We start from the raw sequence: 26,997 nt of genomic DNA, 5'->3' as shown, positions 1-26,997 counted from the left end.
TTTTGGACACTGCTCCTACAGATTTTGCCCTAAAATCACGCAAATCGGTACACAGTATGTCTACACTCATCTCATCAATATGGATCTGTCCCATATAGCACCACCAACAGGCCAATTTCTTCAAACACATTTTTGGACACTACTCCTACACATTTTGCCCTGAAATCATGCTGCGACCTGACGGTCGCTTTTCTCCCGATTAGGGAGTCTTACTGGTCTATACTGTATCCATTCAGCCTTCCCTCCAATAGACGCTGGGAGCTGTAGGAACTCTTCTGGTCTGATCAAAAGAGATACTTCCATGTTATTCTGCTGGGATGCTAGTGTCTGCGTGTGTGTGTGTGTGTGTGTGTGTGTGTGTGTGTGTGTGTGTGTGTGTGTGTGTGTGTGTGTGCGTGTGTGTGTGTCCATTTGTGAGAAGATCCCCTGCTGTGCCTCGATCTTCTTCTGTACATGTACACGTGTGTGCAACCGTGGCTGGCTGGCAGTAATGGTACATTTGCACGCGTGCCGTTCATATGTGATGATGAGGATGATGGGAGCATGCTGGGGGTAGGGGAGGCTACGTGTGTGTGTGTGTGTGTGTGTGTGTGTGTGTGTGTGTGTGTGTGTGTGTGTGTGTGTGTTTGTGTGTGTGTGTGTGTGTGAGCACGTGGGGTGGGTGTGCACCGGCTGCTCCGGGAGACAGTCCCTGCTCAGCCACTTACTGGCTGACGGATGGCGGAGGGGGAGGAGCTTAATACCTAAAGCGTGTACGTGACTGTTGCTGCAGGGGGAAAGGGAAAGATGGAAGGAGGGAGGGGGGGGGGGGGGGTGTAAATAATGGAGGGATACAGACAGTTATTAGGGATGGGACGATATGAAAATGTCATATCACGATTATTGTGACCAAAATAAATCGCGGTTTACGATATTATCGCGATAATCAAAAAGCCATTATCCTGGGGGCGGAACATTAGCCAAAAAATAGCCGATCTACAAGCTCACAACGCGTCGCGCTGCGACGCGTTGTGAGCTTGTAGATCGGCTATTTTTTGGCAAAGGCATTTGATAGAGAGTGAAAAAAACAAACACATGTATCAAGGACGTATTATAAGTACCTTTTACCAATTATAGAGGGTTTAAGTGGTACCGGATATGCAGCTCGGCAAATAAAAGGTGAATTGATCCCAGTGCATGACGGAGGACGATATCACGCAATAAATTAAATCTCCACCATACGATTATCGTGTAGTGTTTTTTTATCACGATAAACGATAACATTGCGGTATCGTCCCATCCCTAACAGTTATAGTGAGAAAGATAAAGTCGAAAAGGAAGGAAAGAATACAAGAGGGGGTCACATACTGTATGTACAGTGTGTGTGTGTGTGTGTGTGTGTGTGTGTGTAAGGGCGGTTAAGTGAGTGAGAGAGAGCAAGAGGAATGGGAAATGTGCCTGCGTGCGTGTGTGTGGGTGTGTGTGTGTGCGTGTGTGTGGGTGGGTGTGCGTGTGTGTGTGTGCGTGTGTGTGTGTGTGTGAGAGAGAGAAAGAGAGAGCGAGAGACAGCAGGGGGAGGAGAGAGAGAGAGAGAGAGAGAGCAGCAGCAGTGAACGCTGCATCATCAGTGGAGCCACTAGTACAGCAGTGGAGTGGAGTGTGGAGCGCCGGTACAGTGTGACTGGCTCTCTCCCTAATCTCCTCTCTCTCTCGCTGTCTCACTCCATACACACACACACACACACACACACACCCTACCCCCCCACACCCACACACCCACACCCACACACACACACACACAGGAACTCAGCCGGGCAGCCTCGCAGGCACACGAGGAGCTTAGAATTACAGTACCCGAGCTCCAGTCGACAATACCCATCACCCCTGGATGTTTGCCTGCCTGCCTCTCTCAACTCATCTGTCTTCTGTGGATGCCTGGGGGGGCTCTGGGGAGTGGATCTGCCTACCAGATAAGCCGCATGCAGCGTTGGCTCTCGTTTGAACTGTGGATGATGATGATGCATGGTGGACAGTGGTGGACCCCGGATGCGTTCAGTTACTTCTTCTCCAAGCGCTTCTTCTTCCAGTGACCCCCCTGCTGCATGTGGATTTTGTTGCGCCGATGCCGGTGTTTTTCGTCCGATAATAAGGCACCGTCAGCTGTTCTTGCTTTGTGTGCATTTTTGGAGTAGTGCTGGAACCGGACCTGCTGCTGCCTGGGGATCTTCTTGGCGCACTCCTTTTGTCTCTCTACCGGTGCTAGGGGGGAACAGAAGTGGACGGCTGGATACTGTGGTTTGTTGCCGGTGCTCTTGTGCAAGCTCAGTGTTTTGCTTACCTCAGTGTTTGGCTGCGACGGCGGGATAGGGTGATGGTGGTGGGGGGGGGGGGGCAAGGGAGGTTTACTGTCAATAGTAAGGGAACGGTTTGCACTGCAGCACCGGTGCGTGTTGGTACAACACACCAATGACCCATGTTGTACACCGGGAAAGGTTCTGTATTAATCTCTTGAGCTCGCACACACAAACACACACGCACAGCACACACACCTTTTTTCTACAAGGAGGTGGTTCGCTTTTATTTACCTTCCTCGGCGCACATCAGCTATATGGATTACTACCACTTGGAAGACTGCCACGTGACCTACCAGTACACGCAGTAAAAAAGAAAGACAAAGTGGATGCACTTTCTTGGCACTGTATTTGTTAAAGGCACAACGAGACCGCAGGATGGGAACGGATAAAGAGTTGTGACGATGGCCGTGTTGAACTGAAACCCACCCCCCCATCCTCAGTCCGGTTCCAAACATGAACTCTTCCTCCACCGCGGCAGATGCTGTGAACCAGAGTAGCGCCACCAGCTCCCCCCCCTCACTGCCGCCCGCCTTCTGCCTGCTGGGCTCCGTGGGCTACTCCCCCGGCCTGGACACGTGCGTGCTGGAGGCGTCCGTCATCCTCCTGCTCACCGTGCTCATCATCGCCGGCAACCTGGTGGTCATCTTCGTGTTCCACTGTGCGCCGCTGCTCCACCACCACACCACCAGCCACTTCATCCAGACCATGGCCTACGGTACTTTAATTCCTTAGAACAGGGGTCTTCAACGTTTTCAGGCCGGGGACCCCCAAACTGATGGGGAGATGGAGCAGGGACCCCCTACCACCTCGTAGGGTGGGGGCGGGGTCGGGGCTACGACATATTTTTTATTTTAAACATGTACAAGTTACAGCGAGCAGGGTGGGCCGTTCCACTACCATTTCTAAACATACTACTTATTAACTGAGAACCAATGTCAATAATATCAACAATCTGTCAATTGCATAGTAATCATGTATTCAAGCTATTCAAAATGGATAGAATCAAATAAATGTGAAAAATGGCTAAAGAAAAACAAAAAAAAAATGTTTTTTTTTTTTTTTAAAGCAATAATTTTGCGGACCCCCTGCAGTACCTCCGCGGACCCCTTAGGGGTCGCGGACCCCCTGTTGAAGACCCCTGCCTTAGAAAGTAAACCATTTCCAGAAGACTCAGCTTCCACCCAAGTCAGAGTCATAGTCAAAGAAAGAGGCAGCACAAGAATAAGTCCGTGAAATAATTGTATTAAGAGAATACTTCAGAGTTCAGCGTACAGTACAGCAATTCACCCATAGTGCCTTCTGCCTAATAGACAGTTGACATGATTTTTATATAGTTAAGACAGTAGGATGGGTCCTAACGTGATGATGTAATATCGTGGTCACCTCATGGGCTGAGATTGTCTTTATCAGTGGACAGAACACAACAGAGTTGTGTAATCGTGTCGTTGACAGCTCCTGCCGTCACCCCATAAGGATAAAGACTGTTTACTTAAAGATGGTTTACCAGTGAAATATCAGACACTTGTCTAGCGTCAAGGCTGTTTGAATAACAAGGTTTGTTTTGGAACACAGAGTGGCAAACAGCACAATTAATAGACGATCTGTTATGTACAGTATAGTTTGACCTTTAGACAAAATTGGTAAAACGTATATAACAAGTTAATAAGTATCTTATTAACTGTTAATAAGTCTTTATTAAGGGCACCTTATTGTAAAGTGCTACCCAAAATATTTTATTAGTAATATTAACCAAACCTTTCCCACAGCCGACCTCCTGGTGGGCGTCTCGTGCCTGGTGCCGTCGCTGTCCCTGCTGCGCCGCCTGCGCGGCGGCCTGAGCGAGGAGCTCACCTGCAAGGCGTTCGGCTACGCCGTCTCCGTGCTCAAGAGCGTCTCCATGGCGTCGCTGGCGTGCATCAGCGTCGACCGCTACATCGCCGTCACGAGGCCGCTCTCCTACGCCACGCTGGTGACGCCGTGCCGGCTGCGCGCGTGCATCGCGCTCGTCTGGCTCTACTCGGCGGCGATCTTCCTGCCGTCGTTCTTCGGCTGGGGGAAGCCCGGCTACCACGGCGACACGTTCGCGTGGTGCGCCGTGTCGTGGCGGACCAACCCGGCGTTCAGCACGTTCATCGTGGCGCTGCTGTACGCGCCCGCCGCGCTCACCGTCTGCTTCACCTACGGGAGTATATTCCGCATCTGCCGGCAGCACACCAGGGAGATCCTCCAGCGGCACGCCCGCTTCAGCTCGCAGGTGTGAATGCAATTTCTGGAGGAATATGTATTAGACATTGCAAACAATAATGAGACAACTCAGATTTTTGAAGCGGTGAAAAGGAGTGGCTTTGTCTGTCCCGTACATGTTTTTTGAGGATTCCCATAGATTCTCAAGGAGTGGCTTTGTCTGTCCCGTACATGTCCCGTGCATGCAGAATTGAGGATTGGTCAAGCTTCACATGACAATTTGGCCCTCCAGACAAAATCATTCATTCAACACAGAATGTATAGATCTAGAACACAGATTTCATAGCTCTAGAACACATAGAATAAAAATTCACCGCTTCACTTCGAACCGAGGTTTGATTTTTTAAGTATAATTGACATTAAAAATACCCGGGTATAGTGTAACCAGCATGTTGCCTCAATGAGGCCAACATCAAACTGGTTCCCAGAACTCTATCTACACAAAGCATTTATACACTCACAGATGAGATGTGGGGTAAGGTGATCACATGACCAAACAGAATCAAAGGGTTATGCTAAACCCCCACCCACAACATAGGAAGACAAATAGAACAATACATTACAGCCATTCACAGGTGAGAGGTGTTGGTGTCTTACTGAGAGGCAGGAAAGAGATTTTACCAACACCCTGTTTCAATGGACTTCATTAACATTGTAAATCTACTGAGGATTTTATGCAGATCCCCACAGCAAATGTTGCAGCGCTCACAACTATAATTAGTAAAATACACTTGAGATCATTTTAATATTCACATCATATTAAATTCCCTTGACACAGGCGATGGAGGGCGGAGCGGGGGCGGAGCGTCCGAGCGGCGAGGGCTGCCCGGACAAGCGCTACGCCATGGTCCTCTTCCGCATCACCAGCGTGTTCTACGTGCTGTGGATGCCGTACATCGTCTACTTCCTGCTGGAGAGCGCGGGGCTCTACCAGCACAGGGTGGCCTCGTTCCTGACCACTTGGCTGGCCATCAGCAACAGCTTCTGCAACTGTGTCATCTACAGCCTGTCCAACAGCGTGTTCCGCAGAGGTCTGGGCCGTCTCTTCAGTCCCCTGTTGCCCTCCTGTCTCGGCTGCGCGGAGGCGAAGAAGGCCCCGTTTCCCGGCGGCCCTGGTCCGACAGACCATGCCAGGTGCCAGGTGTGACTGCAAAAACCTAGGAGGGCTATACGGTTCGATTTGGTTCGGAGGCATTGTGTCCTCTGTGTATGTTGCTTTGCTTTGAGTTGCATACAGTAGCATGACACAGGTATTTTTGGTCCCACACACAGATGTGTTGAGGACCCCCTGTGTGAAGCACAGAGAGGTGCCCGTGTAGATGCCTGACAGCGCTGTTCTGTCATAGAGGCAGCCTGGAGAAGGAGTCTTATTGTGAAGGTTCTCCCGTTACTTCCGGGACGTTCTTCGATGTGTTGATGAACTTCCGCGTTCGTTTTAGCTCGTATGGTGCAAAGGACAAGGAGTGAAGATAGTCACTAACTAGACAATTAACGTACTTAATAGAAGGAATGTGACACACACTAAAAAGGGTGTTCGTTTCGAGGGATTAAAATGCACACTGACTATTATTTATGTTGGTTTTGAGGTTCCAGTGCGCCTGCACTCACTTAAGGACCCCAAATACAGAAAAGACAGGTGCAATACGACATGTGTTGTGTAGACAATTAAAATGCAAAAACAATATTTAAATTTTTTCCAAGACTGAATATTTGTTTTTGTCTTGGTTTTTTCAGGGCAGTTTAGTGATGCAAAAAAATTAGGGATGCACCGATATATGGCCACACATTGGTATCGGCCGATGTTTACCGTTATCGGTCAATATGGTATCGGCAAATAAAGCTGACATTAACCGATGGCAGTAGCCGATATTTATATGTTATTGATAACATAAACATACATTTTGTGTTGGCTATGTTGGTGTGTTGGTTATCTGCAGTCTACCAAGAGAGTAGATTATGAACAGTTATTTCTTACAATGTTGATTTATTTGTTTCCCTAGCACAAAAGGGGAGATATTAAAACCAAAAGCAACATAAACAAATATCGGTAACAGTATCGGCTATCGGCTAAATTGTTATTTTAAACATAGGTATCGGTATCGGCCAAGAATTTCCTTATCGGTGCATCCCTAAAAAAATACAAAAAATGAAACTCTTGAAATAGACTACTGATCTGGTTGCTTAGGGAACCATACATGGTATTAACAAAGTTGTTAAAAAAGAAGAAAGTCAAGTCACATCCAATATCATGTCATAGTCGTACTGGGTGTGCTCTCAAATGTGTGTCCCATCCAAAAGGATGGATTGAGGATGATTTGTTTGCAGTCCTTTTCCCAGAGAAAGGTTTGAGGTTTGCTCTTGTGTGTATTTAATCTAGAAGCAGGCTCCAATGGTGATGGTGTTTACATAGTCTAGATTTTGACAGACTTTTCAGGAATAAACTTTATTTTCCAAGAAGGCCACGGAAATGCCCACTGGCACTGTGGGAATGACATGACCAGAAGAAAGCATGCGTTCTCAGCAAAAAGGAGAAATAGTTTTTTATTCAGAGAGTTCTATTCTCTGTTTGTCTCAGGTTTATCACCAGTTAATTGTTAAAAGTTAATTTATACTTCTGAACATTTTTAAATGAATGAAAAATTGTAACGCTTGTTGAAAGGGTCCTGCTACGATGAATTAGCCTTTAGGTCTCTGAGCTGTTGCCTTTCTGCTTGAGACAGCAGAAATATTTTACAGCAACGATGAGAAATCAGCGATGACTTTCCTATGTCTCTCTGTAATAGTTCAAATAAGCTTGAGTTGTATTTAGGGTATTGTGTACTAGGGCATTCCCGAATAGTGATTTTTAGAATTCGAACTATTCGACCTCAAAGTATTCGAATAGTCGAATATTCGACAGGACTGGCCAAACTGTCAAATATGTAGCCAAGCTTTATAAACGATATATTTTTAAAGAGAAAACAAAAAAAAAAATTAAAAAAATCGAATATTCGGCTTCGGTGAACAACGTCGAATAATGACTTCGATATTCGAATATTCGAATATTTGGTGAATGCCCTATCGTGTACCAAAAGTAAGCACAACTCAGGCTTAGGTATCCACAAGGCCTAAATACATGTTGTATGCTATTAGTTCTTGCTTTTCTCTCATGTTATGACCTGACTGAGTATTCGTTGCTGTTCAAAACAGTGTAACAATTAAGGAGACAGGTCAGCTGAAGAGGTGCCTTTTCTTTCATAAGAGCCAGCTCTCAGCTTAATGGTCAGAGGACGTCCTGTGGTTTACTGACATGTCGTAAGACATGGTGTAAATATACTTTAGAAGTTTAAATATTTAAACAGAGTTGCTAAGTAAGCTCTTTGTGGGTTTCAAGACCCATTATGCCAATTAGACCTCCGGGTATCCAAAATGAGTTTCGCTAGGAGCGTTTGAGCATAAAGGCCTATTCACACTGGGCGCGCGTTGCGTGCGTGTTGTGTGTTGTCCCATTCATTTCCAATGGAGAATTGCGTGCTGCCCGTCTAGCACGATACGGCAAAAAAGCCTGCTGAGCGCACGCATCAGACTGACTGGCGGGACACATTTAATTCGAATGAAGTTCGTCTCGACCAACATTATTCAGATCTTGTGCGTGCGTGAGCTCTTGAAGCCAATGAAAGCAGTGCTGCTCTCCGTGTAGGTGTGTCTGCGTGAAATGACAGGGACAGAGTGACTGTCAATCGACGACAGCCTCGCGGCCTGAAGGCGCACAGAATTCCGTTCCTATGCGCTTTTAAGGAGTGAGTTTTTTCTCAGTGTGAATGCAGGTTAATGCATTGCAGCCTGGGGTATAAATGTATACTGTTGTACATGCTAAATATCGTCGTTGTCGGGTGAAAACCTTGTATGTCCAAAACCATTCGTTTTTTATATCATTGAAAAAAAATTACTAAACTAGTGAAAACAGCCGATCTACAAGCACACAACGCCTCGCACCGCGAGGCGTTGTGTGCTTGTAGATCTGCTGTTTTCACTACTTTTGTGCGACGGCCTTGCCTGATGAAGCAGGGCTTTACTTTGCGAAAAAACATACACATTTGAAACTTGGAGTTACGAGGTTTCTGCCCGACAGTGACGATATCATGTACACAGTGCGAAAGGTCGAAGGTGTGAAAGCATCTCGATCTTGCATTTAGTGTGGGGAAAGAAGACACAGAAAGAGCTCATTCCTAGAAAAAGCTTATCAGGCCGATGCATCTACCAAATAAGGAGGCATAGCACTTCAAAATGGTCATTTAATAATTAGGAATTTATTTATCTGCGCAATCATGTAAAATGCACAGTCATGTAAAATGTTTGACCCGCTTGCATACAACCCCCCCCCCACCCACCACCACCAACACCCGAAAAAAAGAAAATGCTATGCGATAGTATTTCAATGTATACAGTATCTGTTATGAAGATAACCTCAAGCAAGGTGTTGAGATGGTTGATTTCTGCACCTAGCTTTTAAATGCACTCTTAACTGAGTTTGTTGCATGATTCTGTTGTATAAAGTGTGACATGGGGGACATAAGTTCCCAGTTGTTTGAGACTGCTACTAATGCAGTGGCTACATCCTTTTATTGGGACCTTCACATTTAACCACTTTCAACCACCTGGCCCCCCCTATTTTGGGCGTGTCATTTTAGGTGAAAGTTTGCAAAAAGTAGCTTGGAGATTGGTTAATTTTGCAGTAGCCTAACGACGCCAATCGTATTATGATACTTTTGATTGCCATGCTCCAGAAATGACCATGTACAGTTAGTAGTTGTGTGTGTGTGTGTGTGTGTGTGTGTGTCGAGATTCGACATGTCTAATATCCGGTCCTTCATGTGGTCAGCCTGTGATGTCAGTCATTTATGATTGTCATCTGTGACACATCTATGACATATACCTCCGAATTTGGGGAAGGTTTCAGCTCGAATATCGTCTTCGTCGAGTGGAAACCTCGTATCTCCAAGTTTCAAATTTGTACGTTCTTTCGTAAAGTAAAGCCCTGCTTCATCATACAAGGCCATCGCACAAAAGTAGTGAAAACAGCAGATCTACAAGCACAGAACGCGTCGCGGTGTGAGGCGTTGTGTGCTTGTAGATCGGCTGTTTTCACTCGTTTAAATCATTTTTAAAATGATAAATGCAAAACGAACGGTTTTGGACATACAAGGTTTTCACATATATCACATATACATGTACTTATATATACATGTATAGTGTACATATATATATGTACACTATATTCAATCAGGAGCAAGAAGAGGTTTCCCCATTGAAACAAATGTGTTTCTAATGTAAAAAAGGTTATCATCCTATACTAGGGTTTTAACAACTTAAACATAGCGTCCCTGTTCTGGGGGGTGACATTTGCCCGAAAATAGCACATCTGCAGTACAAGCTCACAAAAGGCCTCATCATGAGCTTGTTGATCGGTTATTTTCAGCGAAGAGATTTGTTTTTGTCAACTGTAAGTATTTGTTATGAGCGACGCAATTGTCACTAATCAATCTTCGTGCAAACATGCAACATAAAGTCCGAAGAAGAACCATCCAGTCAATATAACAGTTTTTGTCTGTGTCTTTTTCTGTGACAGCAGTAGCGATATCTATGCTGCTTTAAAGTGTTAGTTCACCTATTTTTGACATAAAGCTGTGTGAAATACTTGCCATTAAATTAGTGGTTACAAATGTATTAATTCATTACCAGAGTCCCGTGGTCAGAGTTCTGGTCAGTTTTAGACGAATATAAAGTAGTTCCGGTGATTTGGCAGGGGCTCATGGCCCAATCATTAAAAATAGATGAAGCCACAAAACTAGCGTCATTTGTATTGTTGACCTATTTCTACCAAATAGACAAACTTTCTTTCAACTTTGACCCCTCTGTCACATGGTACTATATTTTGTGTCCAGTATCACTACGCCGCTGCAACGTATTTCCCCAAAACAAGGTGCTTTGCAGTCAGCTGATCAGAACGAAACCTCGCTCTATATGGTAGAAATAGGCCAACAATACAAATGACGCTAGTTTTGTGGATTAATCTATTTTCAATGATTGGGCCACACCAAATGGCCCCCACCCCATTGGAACTACTTAATATTCATTAGTAACTGAGCAGAACTCTGACCACGGGACTCTGGTAATCAATTAATAAATTTTTAACCACTGTTTTAATGGCAAGTATTTCACACAGCTTTATGTAAAAAATAGGTGAACTATCACTTTAAGCCGGGAGTCAGTGCAATGCAATCCCCGTCTTTCTCCAATGACGATAACACATCAACAATAGAACCATATTACACTAAAAGGGCTTCACACTTGACCCTTCTCAGGGGCACACCAAAGGTCCCCAGGCACAGTGGTTGAGAAACACTAACTTAGATACAGTAAATACAATCCAATGGTTTTCAATTGCTTTTGGATCACTTTGTCAACAGATTTCATTATGCATGGTAACATAGCTCATATGGTAACGTACAGTAGCAACAGTATCAACAATTCGTCCAAAAAAATCTGCAATGTGTGATTTGTTGATGCCTTTTCCTCAAGAAAAACACATTTCTGAGTAATAATTGTGATAATTGTATTTTCAGCTTTTGACAGTCCGCTGCTGTATTATATTTACTTTCTGATATGTACTTCTTTGTGTAATCAGCTTAGCGCAATCCCTTTTTTTGCGGGTAATTCATTACTCTGTGACTATTTCCAGTGTACTGTATCCCACAGCAGGGGCATCACAAGGGGTAGGAAAGTTGGACTGAGTTACCAGGGCCCAAGGTTGGAGGGGCCCTAGTAACTTTAGCTATTGAAAAATAGCAGATATACAAGCTCACAGCGCGGCACCGAGTGCCGCGCTGCGAGCTTGTAGATCTGCTATTTTTGAAAAGTCGTGAAAATGTGCGAAAATCTTTGAATATATGTATTTTTTAAGTGAACATTTGTAACTCAAATTTTGCTTCTGGGGGGTCCCTGGAACTAAATGTTCTGAGATGGGGGGTCCTTCTCATGAAAAAGTTTGAGCATCCCTGACATGGAAACATAGGTTTCTTGGCACACATTTTCACGATTTTTCAAAAATAGCAGATCTACAAGCTCGCAGCGCGGCACTCGGTGCCGCGCTGTGAGCTTGTATATCTGCTATTTTTCAATAGTTAACATTCATGGGGGGCCCGCAGTGAATCCTTGTACCCAGGGCCCAGAATTTGGTGTGACGCCCCTGTCCCACAGTATGAGATTAGGAGAATTGTGCTTTATTTGGCTCACATGACTGTTCTCTTCGAGTGCCAAGTGACTGTTCCTTGTTAATGCGCTCACATGACGGGGGTGTTTGTTTTGGACGAATTTGATTAAGCTCACATGAAAGCTATTGATTGGACTAATACTGTACCAAGCCCATAATTGTAATTGTCCGGTTGTGTGGACACTTTTAGCGCCAAACGTCTATTCCTGGACACTTTGTTAATCAGAGCTTCACCAGCATGTTGTTTGAAATACCTTTTGCTATACGTACGTTGTGTGAAATATAAATATATATATATAAAAAGATCTGTGATGGACCCACTTTAGGAAAGTCTGCTGTCATTGATTAACATTACACTTGAATGTGTCTATTTCTGTAAAGTGGTTATAGTGTACATTCATGGTAACATAGGACATTGATTGAAGTCTGTTTGAAACTCTTTAACTGAAGCAGTTTTCACAACCCATTTATGTCTTGTTCCTTGCTCTGTGCTTAAAGCTTTGATCCTTTCTAAAAACATTTGATGTCAAAATGTGTGTTTTTTCTTTTTTTCTTTCTTTTCTGTGGGAAAATCAAGATCTTGTCAGTACCGGACCAGAGTCAAAAGCTACAGTGGCAGCTAGCTAGCCCCCAGGGATATGCTCCCCCCCCCCCTCTTTAATTCACAGGGTCTTGGACTGCAGTGCCAAATTTGGATCAGGACCGAGCAGTGCAGGGGTCGAGGGTGGGGGGGAGATTGTAGGGTTGGCATTAAGATTGGAACGGTCTGACTCTGTCAACCATCACAGGGGCGTCACAAGGGGGGAAAAGTGGGACTGAGTAACTAGGGCCCAAGGTGGAGGGGTCTTAATTATTTTATGCTTTAGCTATTGAAAAATAGCAGATCTACACAAGCTCGCAGCTGCAAGCTTGTGTAGATCTGCTATTTTTTAATGTCTTGAAAATGTGTGCAAATCTTTGAATAATGTATTTTTTTTAAGCGAACATTTGTAACTCAAACTTTGCTTCTGGGGTGTCCCTAGAACTAAATATTTTGAGATGCGGTTCCGCGGCCAAATACATAATCATTTTGGGGGCCCTTCACATGAAAAGGTTTGAGCACCAGTAAGACTCCTAATCGGGAGATAAGCGACCGTCAGGTCGCAGCGTGATCTTAGGCCAAAATGTGTAGGAGCAGTGTCCAAATATTTGTTTGAAAAAATTGGCCTGATGGTGGCGCTATATGGGACAGATCCATGTTGATGACATGAGTGTAGACATACTGTGTACCGATTTGCGTGATTTTATGGCCAAATCTGTAGGAGCTGTGTCCAAAAAAGTGTTTCAAAAAAATCGGCCTGATGGTGGCGCTATATGGGACAGATCCATGTTGATGACATGAGTGTAGAGATACTGTGTAGCGATTTGCGTGATTTTAGGGCAAAATCTGTAGGAGTAGTGTCCAAAAATGTGTTTTAAAAAATCGGCCTGAAGGTGGCGCTAAATGTGAGAGATCCATGTTGATGACATGAGTGTAGAGCAAGTGTGTACCGATTTGCGTGATTTTAGGGCAAAATCTGTAGGAGTAGTGTCCAGAAATGTGTTTAAAAAATCGTCCTGAAGGTGGCGCTAAATGGGACAGATCCATGTTGATGAGATGAGTGTAGACATAGTGTGTACCGATATTGCGTGATTTTAGGGCAAAAATTGTAGGAGCAGTGTCCAAAAATGTGTTTTGCAAGAATGGGCCTCATGGTGGCGCTAGAAGAGGGCCATGTGAGAATTGACGGGTGGAGGTTGTGGTTTGGCAGGCAAGGAGTGTGTGTGCAAAAGTTGGCATGGATCGGGGCAACGGTTTGTGGAGATATGAGCAGGGAAAAGTGTGACGTGTGACAGACTGACTGACAGACTGACGGACAGCTGGTCGAGGTTTTGATAGTAACTGCGACCTGACGGTCGCAAACCACTTACATAAAAACATAGTTCTTTAAAAAAAACCTTAGAAGGATTTGAAATATTCAAAGACTTGCACAAATCAAAAATAGCAGATCTACAAGCTTGCAGCTCGCGGCACTCGGTGTCGCGCTGTGAGCTTGTAGATCTGCTATTTTTCAATAGTTAAAGCACAAAACAATGCGTAATAATACGCACCCAGTCTAAATGGGTTAAACCCCCTCCCCCTATGAAGAACATTCATGGGGGGGCCCCGCAGTGAATTCTTGTACCCAGGGCCCAGAATTTGGTGCGACACCCCTGAGTGCAGGGATCGAGGGTGGGGGGAGATTGTAGGGTTGGCATTAAGAGTGGAACGGTCTGACTCTTCTCTGGCTGTCAACCATCACGCTTTTTGAATGACATCAACAAACAGTGTCCAGATGCCGTATTGCGAGGGACAAGCCCAATTCATCATACTTCGTCTGCGAATAGCAGACCTACAAGCTCACGTGTTATTTTAGCCGGGCAACGTAATCTCACTCTCAAGTTTTGAGCGACATCTGACATTGCGTCACCCTTTTGAAACGGGTGGGATCCCCTGTTGCGTATTTTTTCCACGCTCCCGGTAGTCGGGCAAACCTCCGTTCAGAAACACCCCCACTTAGAAACATCCCCATTTATTTAGAATAATGGAAGTCAATCTTCTGAATGGCAATGTTTCTGGGGCGCCCGCTGGCCTGGTGGTCAAGGGGCATACCACATACTAGGCTACGATGCCTGCTGGCGTCGCTGGTTCGGTTCCCGATCCGGACAACCTTTGCCACATGTCATTCCCCATCTCTCTCATCATTTCCTGTCAGTCAACTGTCCTATCGAATAAAGGCATAAAAAGCCCAAAAACAAATCTTAAAAAAAAAAAAAAAAAGTTTCTGAATGGAGATGTGTAAACCGTCCCCGAATGCGGAAGTGCCGTTCTCACTCCCACCTCAAAGCCGAGTGGTGCCACCAAAAAGGGCTTTACTTTTAAAATCAGATTTTATAGATGATAAATGTGTTTTGGAAGTACAGTGAAATGAACATGACATAACGGGGCATGACATCTCAACATTTGATTTACGTCTGAAATTTTAAAAAAAAGAAAATCTGTTGACCATGAAGTACAGTATAGTAAATGTTTATACCTATGGACTTTTAAGGAGTGTGTGGACTATTTATTGGCTGTCATTGATAACTTAACATAAACCAACACATTGACAAAACACACCTCCTTTTGTTGCGAACGGATATTCGAACAGAGACATTTTTACCACTGCTACTGAACCTGTGTGAAATGAATGAGCTCATTGTGCACCGCCCAGTGCCGTGCTATGAAGTATTTCCTGTTGATTGGTATGTGTTTTGTACCTCATATGACAATGCATAGTACTAGACTGTATGTGATTAATAAAGACCAAGTTCTGGTGGTATGCGTGCACGATGAATTAAATAATACATTTCAATATACCAGGTTTGGCTCCGTTTTGTCTTGTTTTTCTTTTACCATCATCACTTTTGTGGGAATGTTCCTAAGTACTAATATTTGGTACTGGATGATACAATATGCCGTTTACAGTCCCCCATTGAGAAACATGAATTAGCCTTTTATTTTAGGCGACTCTAATGTTTTAATCTATTGATCCCCGGCTAGGATGACGCTGTGACCTTTGACATGTCATCATACAGCAGCAGGGCTGCACAATGAAATAGTTAAGATTCTGATTGTTTTTATCTGTAATGTTTTATAAAGAATGGTGAGAGTCGTTTTGGGTGAGGAGTAGGCAGTATTCTTTGAACGTCATTGAGTTACTGAATAACTCAATGACACTCACTCAATCACTCACTCATCAAGTCAATCAATCAGTGAATCAATCAACTAATCAATTTGAGCATCCACCATCATTTAATCACTATATTTCTTTTGTAATGTCATTTCATTATTGAGTTCTTAGGCGTAACAACAGTGTACAAATGACCACATTTTGTCATCCAAGTCTGACTGCCAGGGACATGCTGTGCCCCTGATTCAGCCCGGGATATAGATGCTGCTACTCAAAGATTTGCCATGTCACATCATGACAAGTGACAAGCCAGTAGGCCAATTACATGAGTTATATTTCGTTGTTGTCGGATGGAAACCTTGTATGTCCAAAACCGTTTGTTTTGTATTTATCATTTTTAAAATTCTTTAAACTAGTGAAAACAGCCGATCTACATGCACACAACGCCTCGCACTTCACTACTTTTGTGCGACGGCCTTGTATGATGAAGCAGGGCTTTGCTTTGCGAAAAAATTTACAAATTTGAAACTTGGAGATACGAGGTTTCTGCCCGACAGTGACGATTTACTTTGTTCCGCCCAGCCCCCAAAATGGAACGAAGGCCGACATTTTTTTCTTCTTTTTTCTCCTATTGGCCGGCCTGGACCGGCCGGGAATGACCAATGGCCAGCACGTCCCTGCCCACGTGGTAGCCTGTGTAATCTCTTTAATCTGCTAACTCCCCTTATTGCACAAAGAACACTGATTGAAATCTATCGTGTTTCTGGGAAGGCACTGAAGCTCCATTTATACACTTTGTTGCATGCCAGTGTCGCACATGGAAAATAGCCGATCTACAAGCTCACAATGTGCGGTGGCGCCTTCGCGCGCGTGCAAGACACCAGTCATGTTGCCATACCTTAGCAACAGGCATGATACATTTATTTTAAGAAGTACATTCTATTTTTCCCCCCTGTTTCTATGGTTTCTTGGGCTGGATATGGCAGCCTGGAACGGTTGTTCAAGTGCAGCTAAACTTGGCATGTTAGTAAAGGTGCCACCATTAACAATAATGTATTGCACCTGTGCAGCTGACCTGCGGAACCTGGGAATATACCATTTTGTCAAGATGGGGAGAATAAAAGTGTGGAGAATATAATTATAATACCTTGTTAAAGTGACCATTTTGTAAAATTTTGCATTTGTAGTTATTTTACTGTAATGTAACAAAATAATAACCAGCACAGATAGACAAAGAGACATTCATGGATTGATATTTAAAAGTAACTTTTATTTTCCCCCCTGGACCCAGGGTATGGCAGCTGCATACCCCTGCCATACCCAAATGACGCCCCTGCACCCTTGCGCAACTAAAGTATACGACTCGGGGCATTACTGCACTTTGTTTCCCTAATGGTCTTGTGAGCTCCCACGTTGTGTAAGGGGAGGAGGTGCGTTACTGCTTGTAGCCGTAGCAGCATGTCTATAGACAGGAACCTGGCCGCGATAAGAAGGTCAGGCCTTATCAGGTAGCCTAATCAGAGAAAATGAGGGGAGAGAACACAGTCTTTTCATGCTAGCGGTTATTCTTAGCCGCGCGGAAATTAGCCTGGTGCCAGGAGGGGACTGGAGCTTAACGAGAGGGCTGAACACTTCAGCTCACCTGACTACTATACTGCTTGGATGTATAAACAAACACATGCACACACACACACACACACACACACACACACACACACACACACACACACACACACACACACACACACACACACACACACACACACACACACACACACACACACACACACACAATTCGTTTTATTTAGCCCCTTTTCGACTGCAGCTTTAGCACCACACCACACCACACCACACTACACCACACCACACCACACCACACCGCACCACATCAAAATATCTACATTTTCCATTACACAAAAGTATCCCTATCGGTAAGAAACAAATTGACCCTTTTAACTGTGATTATAATACAATATAAATTTGAATTACAACTATCCTAAATTATAATACATTATAATGGATTATAACTGTGATTATAATACACTATAAAGTATGAATGTATTGCTATGATAATTATAATACACATATAATAGATTATAATAGTGGTTATAACACAATAGAATCTATTATCATGTATTACTACTATATCCTGGTGGTCTAAATGAAAAGTCAGTGAGTGATCATTATGAAGTGTTTGGCCCTGTTTGGCCTAGCTTATCAGACCTACTCTAGATTGGATACTTTTTAGTACCACGTTTAGTACCACTTTCACACCACTCTACCCTGGTCCTTGTAATGGAAAACCTGGCACAAGTGGGCGGTGTGGTGTGGAGTGGAGTGGTGTGGTGTTGGGCCAGTGGAAAAGGGGCTTTGTTTCTGTTGGATCAAAGAAAATAAAGAGGGTTAGGGTAAATAAATTGCACATGTGGGACTGAAGAATGTTGTGCAGTCTCAGTGGCGTCAGTTCAGCAAAAGCTAGGGTATGGCAAAGATGGGAGTCCTCATGGAAAATATGCATTACATTTTGGATAACACGGTTCTATTGTGAAAATAGCAGATCTACATGCTCACAACGCCTCGCGCTGCGAGGCGTTGTGAGCATGTAGATCGGCTATTTTCACAATGTCTGAAAAAAAAGAAGGTTTACACAGGTTTCTACGGTTTCTTGGGCTGGATATGGCAGCCAGAACGGTTGTTCAAGTGCAGCTAAACTTGGCATGTTAGTAAACGTGCCACAATTAACAATAATGCATTGCACCTGTGCAGCTGACCTGCGGAACCTGGGAATATACCATTTTGTCAAGAAAGATGGGGAGAATACAATTGTGGAGAATATAATTATTATAGCCTACCTTGTTAAAGTGACCAACTTGTAAAATTTTGCATTTGTAGTTATTTTACTGTAATTTAACAACATAATAACCAGCACAGATAGACATAGACATTCATGGATTTATATTTAAAAGTAACTTTTATTTTCCCCCCTGGCATGGCAGATGCATACCCCATGACATACCCAATTGACGCCCCTGGGAAAAACACACCTAACATTGCACCAACATTTCTTCCAGTGCCGCTTTCTGAGACATGACTAACTAAGCTAATTATTGTGACCTTCCCAGTGATTGTGACCTTTGACCTTTTCGACCCAAAGGTTAATCATATCCTCAGAGCAGGAAACTCAACTTTCCCACAACTTGTCATGAACGTTTGGCCGTCTTTTCTCTGGTAGGCCTGATTTTCTTTTTCACACACACGCGCACGCACGCACGAACGCACGAACGCACGCACACTCACAGCAATAGGCTACCTACCATGTCGTGGGGCATTAACGACTTGTGAAGTTGACTCGACTCGGTAAAAAGTTGAGTTGAAATCCCTGTTCTTAATTCCATTGAAAAAACACAGTTGGAAAAGGAGAAAATCATTCTGTCCTTGACAATAAAACAATCTCTCCAGACCATGAATGCAGTTTTTTACAATGGCGAAAGAAATGAAAATGCCCTCTTTCCATGCCATACCTGAAGGCAGCGTTCAAGAGAATAGCCTTGTCCAAACTCTCCTGAACTTGAAGGCAGCATCTTATGTTGAAAGAATTGCCCTCTCTGTGGAGAAATCAAGCATCGAAAATATCCGACCTCCAAGCTCACGACGCGTTGCAGCGTGACGCATGGAGAGTTTGGAGGTCTGCTGTTTTCGCAATTTTCACCAAAAGGCCCTTTTACAAATTTCAGCCCCTGCCTCTCTAACATTCTATGCACGTCCCTGGTCTGACACCAGCTGCTAGTAATGTGAGGGTAAAATGCTGGACTGTGTGGCGGACCCTGATGACCCCATGAGACCAGAAAAGACACACACACAAACACTGATGGTTATCACAGCCAAAGAACACTATAAAACAGAACCAAGCCACCAAGGGAATTATGGTGTTGAACTGCACTAATGTTGGACTGAGCCTTTCCACTTTCCACTCTTTTCATTTAAAACACATTAATCAAATCTTGCCGACCGTTTCAGTTGCTTCAGTACTTTAATTGAAACGAGTAAGACCAGATTAGTCCACAACGACTCTTCACAGAAGAGTAATGGCGTCACTCCCATTAAAACCAATCTTTAAAATTGAGCAAAGTACGTTCTTTCTCTTAATTTTTTCTCAAAGTTTTTTTTATCTCTACATTATAGAGAGGAGAGAGAGGGGGGAAAGAGAGAGAGAGAGAGAGAGAGAGAGAGAGAGAGAGAGAGAGAGAGAGAGAGAGAGAGAGAGAGAGAGAGAGAGAGAGAGAGAGAGAGCTCTCTGGGCAGTGGCGTCAGTTCAGAAAAAGCTAAGGTATGGCAACATGACTGGTGTCTTGCAAGACACCAGTCATGTTGCCATACCTTGCCATACCTTAGCAACAGTCATGATACATTCTATTTTTCCCCTGTTTCTATGGTTTCTTGGGCTGGATATGGCAGCCTGGAATGGTTGTTCAAGTGCAGCTAAACTTAACATGTTACTAAACGTGCCACAATTAACAATAATGCATTGCACCTGTGCAGCTGACCTGCGGAACCTGGGAATATACCATTTTGTCAAGATGGGGAGAATACAAGTGTGGAGATATAACTACAATACCTTGTTAAAGTGACCATTTTGTACATTTTGCATTTGTAGTTATTTTACTGTAATTTAACAACATAATAACCAGAACAGATAGACAAAGAGACATTCATGGATAAGTAACTTTTATTTTCCCCCCTGGACCCAGGGTATGGCAGCTGCATCCCCCTGCCATACCCAATTGACACTCCTGCTATTGCTCACAATACAGCTTGTAGATCGGCTATTTTCACTACTACACTGGACTTTTCTTTGATTTCTTCATGAAATTACAGAAAAACGATTATTGAATTTTTGAAAATGTTTTGAAATAATAATCATTCGAAACAAAATGTAGGAAACAAAAATGAAGGGACCCATAAAAATGTGTCCGCAAACCACACATGGGTCCCGACCCAGTGTTTGGGAACCAGTGGGGTAGACCACCCTGATCGGCTTCACAAGGCCATGGTGGGAAACTCCGATATAGAAATGCTGGAATTCCTCAGCTTCCCTCCGTACAGGCTGTCTTCCTGTCATTCTTCTCCTGGTCTATCTTTTCTCTCTCTCTCTCTCTCTCTCTCTCTCTCTCTCTCTCTCTCTCTCTCTCTCTCTCTCTCTCTCTTGTTGCCTCTAACTTTTTTTATGATGGGAAATGGCTACGAGACAGAAGTCACAGAGAGAGAGAGAGAGAGAGAGAGAGAGAGAGAGAGAGAGAGAGAGAGAGAGAGAGAGAGAGAGAGAGAGAGAGAGAGAGAGTTTAAGACAGGGGTCTTCAAGGTTTTTCAGGCCAAGGACCCCTTAGTTGAGAGAGAGATGAAGCAGGGACCCCATAACCTTTTCATAAATTCCATATCATTTCATCGTTTGACAGCACAATTGTCAGTGTATTTTGCATTCATGTCAATTTCTGTTTTCAGATATTTAACCACTTGAGCCGTCAATATGTAATAAACTTGACCTTTTACTCTGTACTTAGTCTGCTCTTTTTCCCCTCTATACCAAACCTCTTTGCCGACAAATAGCCGATCTACTGAGCTTGTAGATCTGCTATTTTTGGCTACAGTTCTCAGAATATGGACACTAGGGTTCAAGTGGTTAATATAAAAAAGGAGAAAAAAAAGTTTCTATCACTCAAAGATTTGGAGGACCCCCTGTAGTAACTCTGGGGACCCCTCCATGGGTGTCCCGGACCCCCTGTTGAAGAACCCTGGTTTAAGAGAAACAGAGTATGACTGAGGTATAGCCTAGAACGAGAGGAACAAGTGAAGGAGAGTGAAGAAGAAAAACAAGATGAAATCTAGCATGTACTCAGGGACGTGCTGGCCATTGGGAAAAGCGTGACAACTCCCGAACGGCCGGTTCATTCCCCGGCTGGTCCAGGCCGGCCGTTGGGGAAAAAATAAAAAATAAAATGTGGGCCTTCGTTCCATTTTGGGGACTGGGCGGATTTGTACATTTTGCCCTGCTTCATCATACAAGGCTGTCGCACAAAAGTAGTGAAAACAGCAGATCTACAAGCACACAACGCCTCGCGGTGCGAGGCGTTGTGTGCTTGTAGATCGGCTGTTTTCACTAGTTTAAATCATTTTTAAGTGGACACACAATGTTTCCACCCGACAATGACGAAATATAACTCATGTACAGTAATTGGCCCACTGGCTCGTCACTTGTCAGGATCTGAAATGGCAAATCTTTGAGTAGCAGCAGCGCTATAGAGAGAGATCTCTCTCTATAGCGCGCAATGAGGGCCTCTCCGACTCTTTTTCCCGGGCTGAATCAGGGGCCCAGCACGTCCCTGCATGTACTAGATTGTCACGGTATATGGGCATTTGGCAATGTGGAAAAAAAATGTGGGCAATTTGTTAGGGGTATTCAGTGGCAGTGTCTCTAATGAGAATTCCTGGGTATTAAATGTTCATCTGCAATTTCCTGTAGTGGTCCTAGGAATAGGCTATTTGTTGTTGTGGCCTACTGAAAGTAGCATATCACATGACATGGTTATGCCACGTTTGATTAAAATCTAGAAAGGCAACAACTAACCCTCATTCATTTGAGGCATTTGAACAGGCGTTACACAACCCATTACATTTGGTAAGAAATGTATGAGCTAGTCTGTAAGATGAGAGATCACGTACAACTTTTGAGTTCATAATCACAAATGAAGTTGATCCAGGGGCGTCAATTGGGTATGGCAGGGGTGTGCAGCTGCCATACCCTGGGTCCAGGGGGGAAAATAAAAGTTACTTTTAAATATAAATCCATGAATGTCTCTTTGTCTATCTGGTGCTGGTCTATCTGGTGCTGGTTTTTATGTTGTTAAATTACAGTAAAATATGCAACATTTTACAAAATGGTCACTTTAATAAAGTATTATGATTATATTCTCCAGACTTGTAGGCTATTCTTCTCAGCTTGACAAAATGGTATATTCCCAGGTTCCGCAGGTCAGCTGCACAGGTGCAATGCATTATTGTTAATTGTGGCACGTTTACTAACATGCCAAGTTTAGCTGCACTTGAACAACCGTTCCAGGCTGCCATATGCAGCCCAAGAAACTGTGGAAACCTGTGTAAAAACCTATATATATATATATATATATATATATATATAAATAAAAATCAGACATTGTGCTGCGAGGCGTTGTGAGCATGTAGATCGGCTATTTTCACAATAGAACCGTGTTATAGAAAATGTAATGCCACTCCCATCTTTGCCATACCCTAGCTTGCTGAACTGACGCCACTGAGTTGATCTGCACAATACTAAAATAAGTGAATTACATGACCTTAGGTTCACGAGATCCCCCACTGAGTAATCCCATCCAAATATGGTTTTACGATACAATGACATCAGAGATGCTGAATACTATCCATAGATCTATAAAATAATTGCGACCCAACACCCAAGGCCGCAGTTTACCATGAGAAATGTCACAGCTTGTCCTTGTCTGTGTAGACGTGTGTGTACACATTTTTACAGTATATGGGTTCCCTTGACACATCACTTTGACATCACCTATGTAAAAGTCCATATATGGGTATTCCACAGAATCCCTTTCATGCCCATATATGAAGATCCCTGATGTCATCGATATATATACTGGCAAAGATGGCCAAGACATGGCCCATATCTGTGTGGCTGGTTCAGATCGGGATCTCCATGTATGGGCATAACATATATTGTATGTTGTGATGTCATGGGAACCACTAATTCCTTTTGTGCCCATATATGGAGATCACTGATGTCATCAATATTAAGCCCATATCTAACAGGACTTCATATGGGAATGCCCATAAATGGAGGAAGACAGCCCATATCTGTGCGGCTGGTTCAGACAGGGTTCTCCATGTATGGGCATAAAAGGGATGTACTATTATACAGTACATGGATCTCCATATATGGCTAACTGGTCTGATCTACATCACTGGCCAGATAGCCAAGAATTGGCGTGACCTAAGGTCACATGTTGCCAGTGGCGTCAGTTCAGCAAAAGCTAGGGTATGGCAAAGATGGGAGTCCTCATGGAAAATAGGCATTACATTTTGGATAACAGGGTTCTATTGTGAAAATAGCAGATCTACATGCTCACAACGCCTCGCGCTGTGAGGCGTTGTGAGCATGTAGATCGGCTATTTTCACAATGTCTGAGAAAAAAAAAGGCTTTTGTCAGTTTTTTACACAGGTTTCTACGGTTTCTTGGGCTGGATATGGCAGCCTGGAATGTTTTTTCAAGTGCAGCTAAATTTAGCATGTTAGTAAACGTGCCACAATTAACAATAATGCATTGCACCTGTGCAGCTGACCTGCGGAACCTGGGAATATACCATTTTGTCAAGCTGGGGAGAATACAAGTGTGTAATTATAATACCTTGTTAAAGTGACCATTATGTTAAAATTTGCATTTGTAGTTGTTTTACTGTAATTTAACAACATAATAACCAGCGCAGATAGATGAAGAGACATTCATGGATTTATATTTAAAAGTAGCTTTTATTCCCCCCCTATATCAACTGACCGTGGATCTTACCTTGGGTCAGCAGGCATTTTGTTTTCATTTCAAACTGACTAGTGTGACACCAACTCTACAATTCCTAATAGGCCCATCCATATTCGGTTGGCGCCGCGATGCTATTGCTCCCCCACAAAAACTCAGAAACAAGTAGCCAAATAAAACATAGACACACCAAACAAAGTGTACCAATAAGTATTAGATACAATTTAACAGGTTTAAAGTTAATATGCATATTAACAGTGCAGGTTTATTTTTAGTACAATAGTTAACACAATGATAACACATTCAAATTATATGTTTGCAGCCCGGGCTGCGATGGACACAGTATCCAGGGGTTCCCAAACTTTTTTGTCTTATATAGCACATTATATTTATAACATATCGTCGTTGTCGGGTGGAAACCTTGTATGTCCAAAACCGTTCGTTTTGTATTTATCATTTATAAAATGTACTAAACTAGTGCAAACAGCAGATCTACAAGCTCACAACGCCTCACATTGCGAGGCGTTGTGTGCTTTTCACTAGTTTTGTGCGACAGTCTTGTATGATGAAGCAGGGCTTTGCTTTACCAAAAGACGTACACATTTGGAGATACGAGGTTTCTGCCCGACAGTGGCGATATTTTAGTGATTATGTTGCGAGGAAAACATTGAGATAACAGCCATTTTGGTTAGAACTGACTGAAAATAACTTTGTACTTCAAGTTTAAAATGATACTAAATATAATTTTTTCAAGTGTCCAAATAAATTCCAAATATCAAATTATCTCGCGGCACCCCTGGACTGCCGTCACGGCACCCCAGGGTGCCACGTCACCCACTTTGAAAACCCCTGCTGTATACTATCAATAAAGGAAGAAAAAGACAAAAATAATATCTTTAAAAAAAAAAACAGTCCTTATCCCTTTTATTCCCATATATGGACAGTCTTTCTGTGCGACACGACACCATCTGACGAAGAATAAAATGGGACATAAGTGGTTAAGGGTTTTATCACAGAAGAACTTAAAACACTTTTATCCTGTTAGCTTTGGATTCCATCACTGTGCAGAATAAATAAGATTGGGCTGTGTGTCTTTGTTGGCTAATGCAGAACTACTTTTGTCTCCACATGCCCCAGCCAAGATATTTTGAAGACGTAACTAATAAAGCACATTTTTAGTTTGATTCAATTTGAATTCATAATAACATTACCACTAAAGGCTGCTCCGTTTTGGCTCTCTGGGATCAAGTTCGCTCAGTGGCGTCAGTTCAGAAAAAGCTAAGGTATGGCAAAATGACTGGTGCTTCACGCGCGTGCAAGACACCAGTCATGTTGCCATACCTTAAGAAGTACATTCTATTTCCCCCTGTTTCTACAGTTTCTTGGGCTGGATATGGCAGCCAGGAATGGTTGTTCAAGTGCAGCTAAACTTGGCATGTTAACTCATTGCATGCCAGGCCCGATAGTCCCGAGATTATTTCAATGTCTTTCCCTGCCAGGCCCGATAGTCCCGAGAATTTCCGCCATTTTGAAAAAAAATAAAATAAATTTTTCAAAAAAAAATTTTTTTCAAAATTTTTTTTTGACCCCAAAAAATGTAGTAGGCATGATAGAAATCGCGAAATTGCATGTTTAACCCCCATAGCAACCCCATCTATCAAACATGGCAGCCATCTTTGTTTACATTTTAGGAAAACATAATGGCCTCTATCTCATGAATGCCTGAACGGATTTCCATTCGGATTTTTTTGTTTGAAAGCTGTGAGCAATGTGGACACACGTGGTGCATTATCTAGGCATGGGTGTGCATGATCCGTGCACTATGAATTACATGGAAGTCTATGGAGACTGGAGGCATGGTAGAGTACGAAGGTATTGTTAAATGGCGGGGAATGTGTTAAACGTGCCACAATACCTTGTTAAAGTGACCATTTTGTAAAATCTTGTAGTTATTTTACTGTAATTTAACAACAATACAGATAGACAAAGAGACATCCATGGATTTATATTTAAAGGTAACTTTTATTCCCCCCCCCCTGGACCCAGGGTATGGCAGCTGCATACCCCTGCCATACCCAATTGACGCCCCTGAGTTCACTCCAGACGTATCTTGTACATGGTGTCAGGGACGTGCTGGGCCCCTGATTCAGCCCGGGAAAAATAGTTGGAGAGGCCCTCATTGCGTGCTATAGAGAGAGATCTCTCTACTACTCAAAGATTTGTCATTTCAGATCATGACAAGTGACAAGCCAGTGGGCCATTTACTGTACATGAGTTATATTTCGTTGTTATCAGGTGGAAACCGTTTGTTTTGTATTTATCATTTTAAAAATGATTTAGTGAAAACAGCCGATCTACAAGCACACAACGCCTCGCACCGCGAGGCGTTGTGTGCTTGTAGATCTGCTTTTTTCACTACTTTTGTGCGACGGCCTTGTATGTTGAAGCAGGGCTTTGCTTTGCGAAACAAATGATAAATTTGAAACTCTGCCCGACAGTGACGATTTACTTTGTTGGCCGCCCAGCCCCCAAAATGGAACGAAGGCCGACATTTTATTTTTTATTTCTTCCTAATGGACGGCCTGGACCGGCCGGGAATGAACCGGCCGTTCGGGAATTGGCCCGCTTTTCCCAATGGCCAGCACGTCGACCCTGCATGGTGTTTTATGTAGATTTTCTTATTTGTATCACTTGGAATTGGACAAATATACAGTCAATTCTTTAAGTTCCATAACCTTTGAGATTGAAACCTGCTTTGGAATTTCCAACACATACTGTCTCTCAGTCAACGAGAAACAACACTGAGTTCTTAAAATATTATTTGTATGACACATCCATGCTTTATTCTAGCCTGGCAAGCC

General features: G+C 43.4%; 2 protein-coding genes across 2 annotated transcripts in view; both read left to right on the top strand.

Annotated features, from left to right (window-relative positions):
• Window positions 1-26,997, top strand: part of gstt1a (glutathione S-transferase theta 1a) — a 308,697-nt gene that overhangs the window by 50,439 nt on the left and 231,261 nt on the right. The window lies entirely within an intron of this gene.
• On the top strand, window positions 2,787-5,724 carry LOC308295419 (putative G-protein coupled receptor 21; the record flags this gene model as incomplete). Its single annotated transcript, XM_080738473.1, has 3 exons — window positions 2,787-3,048; window positions 4,100-4,587; window positions 5,356-5,724. The coding sequence occupies 3 exons, from the start codon at window positions 2,787-2,789 to the stop codon at window positions 5,722-5,724; spliced, it is 1,119 nt and encodes a 372-aa protein (XP_080594599.1).

This window comes from Nannobrachium achirus, assembly GCF_963921795.1.
Source record: "Nannobrachium achirus genome assembly, chromosome: 12".
In the NCBI taxonomy this organism is placed as follows: Eukaryota; Metazoa; Chordata; class Actinopteri; order Myctophiformes; family Myctophidae; genus Nannobrachium; species Nannobrachium achirus.
The sequence above is the reverse complement of the archived record's forward strand: the minus strand, read 5'-3'. Positions and strand labels throughout refer to the sequence as shown.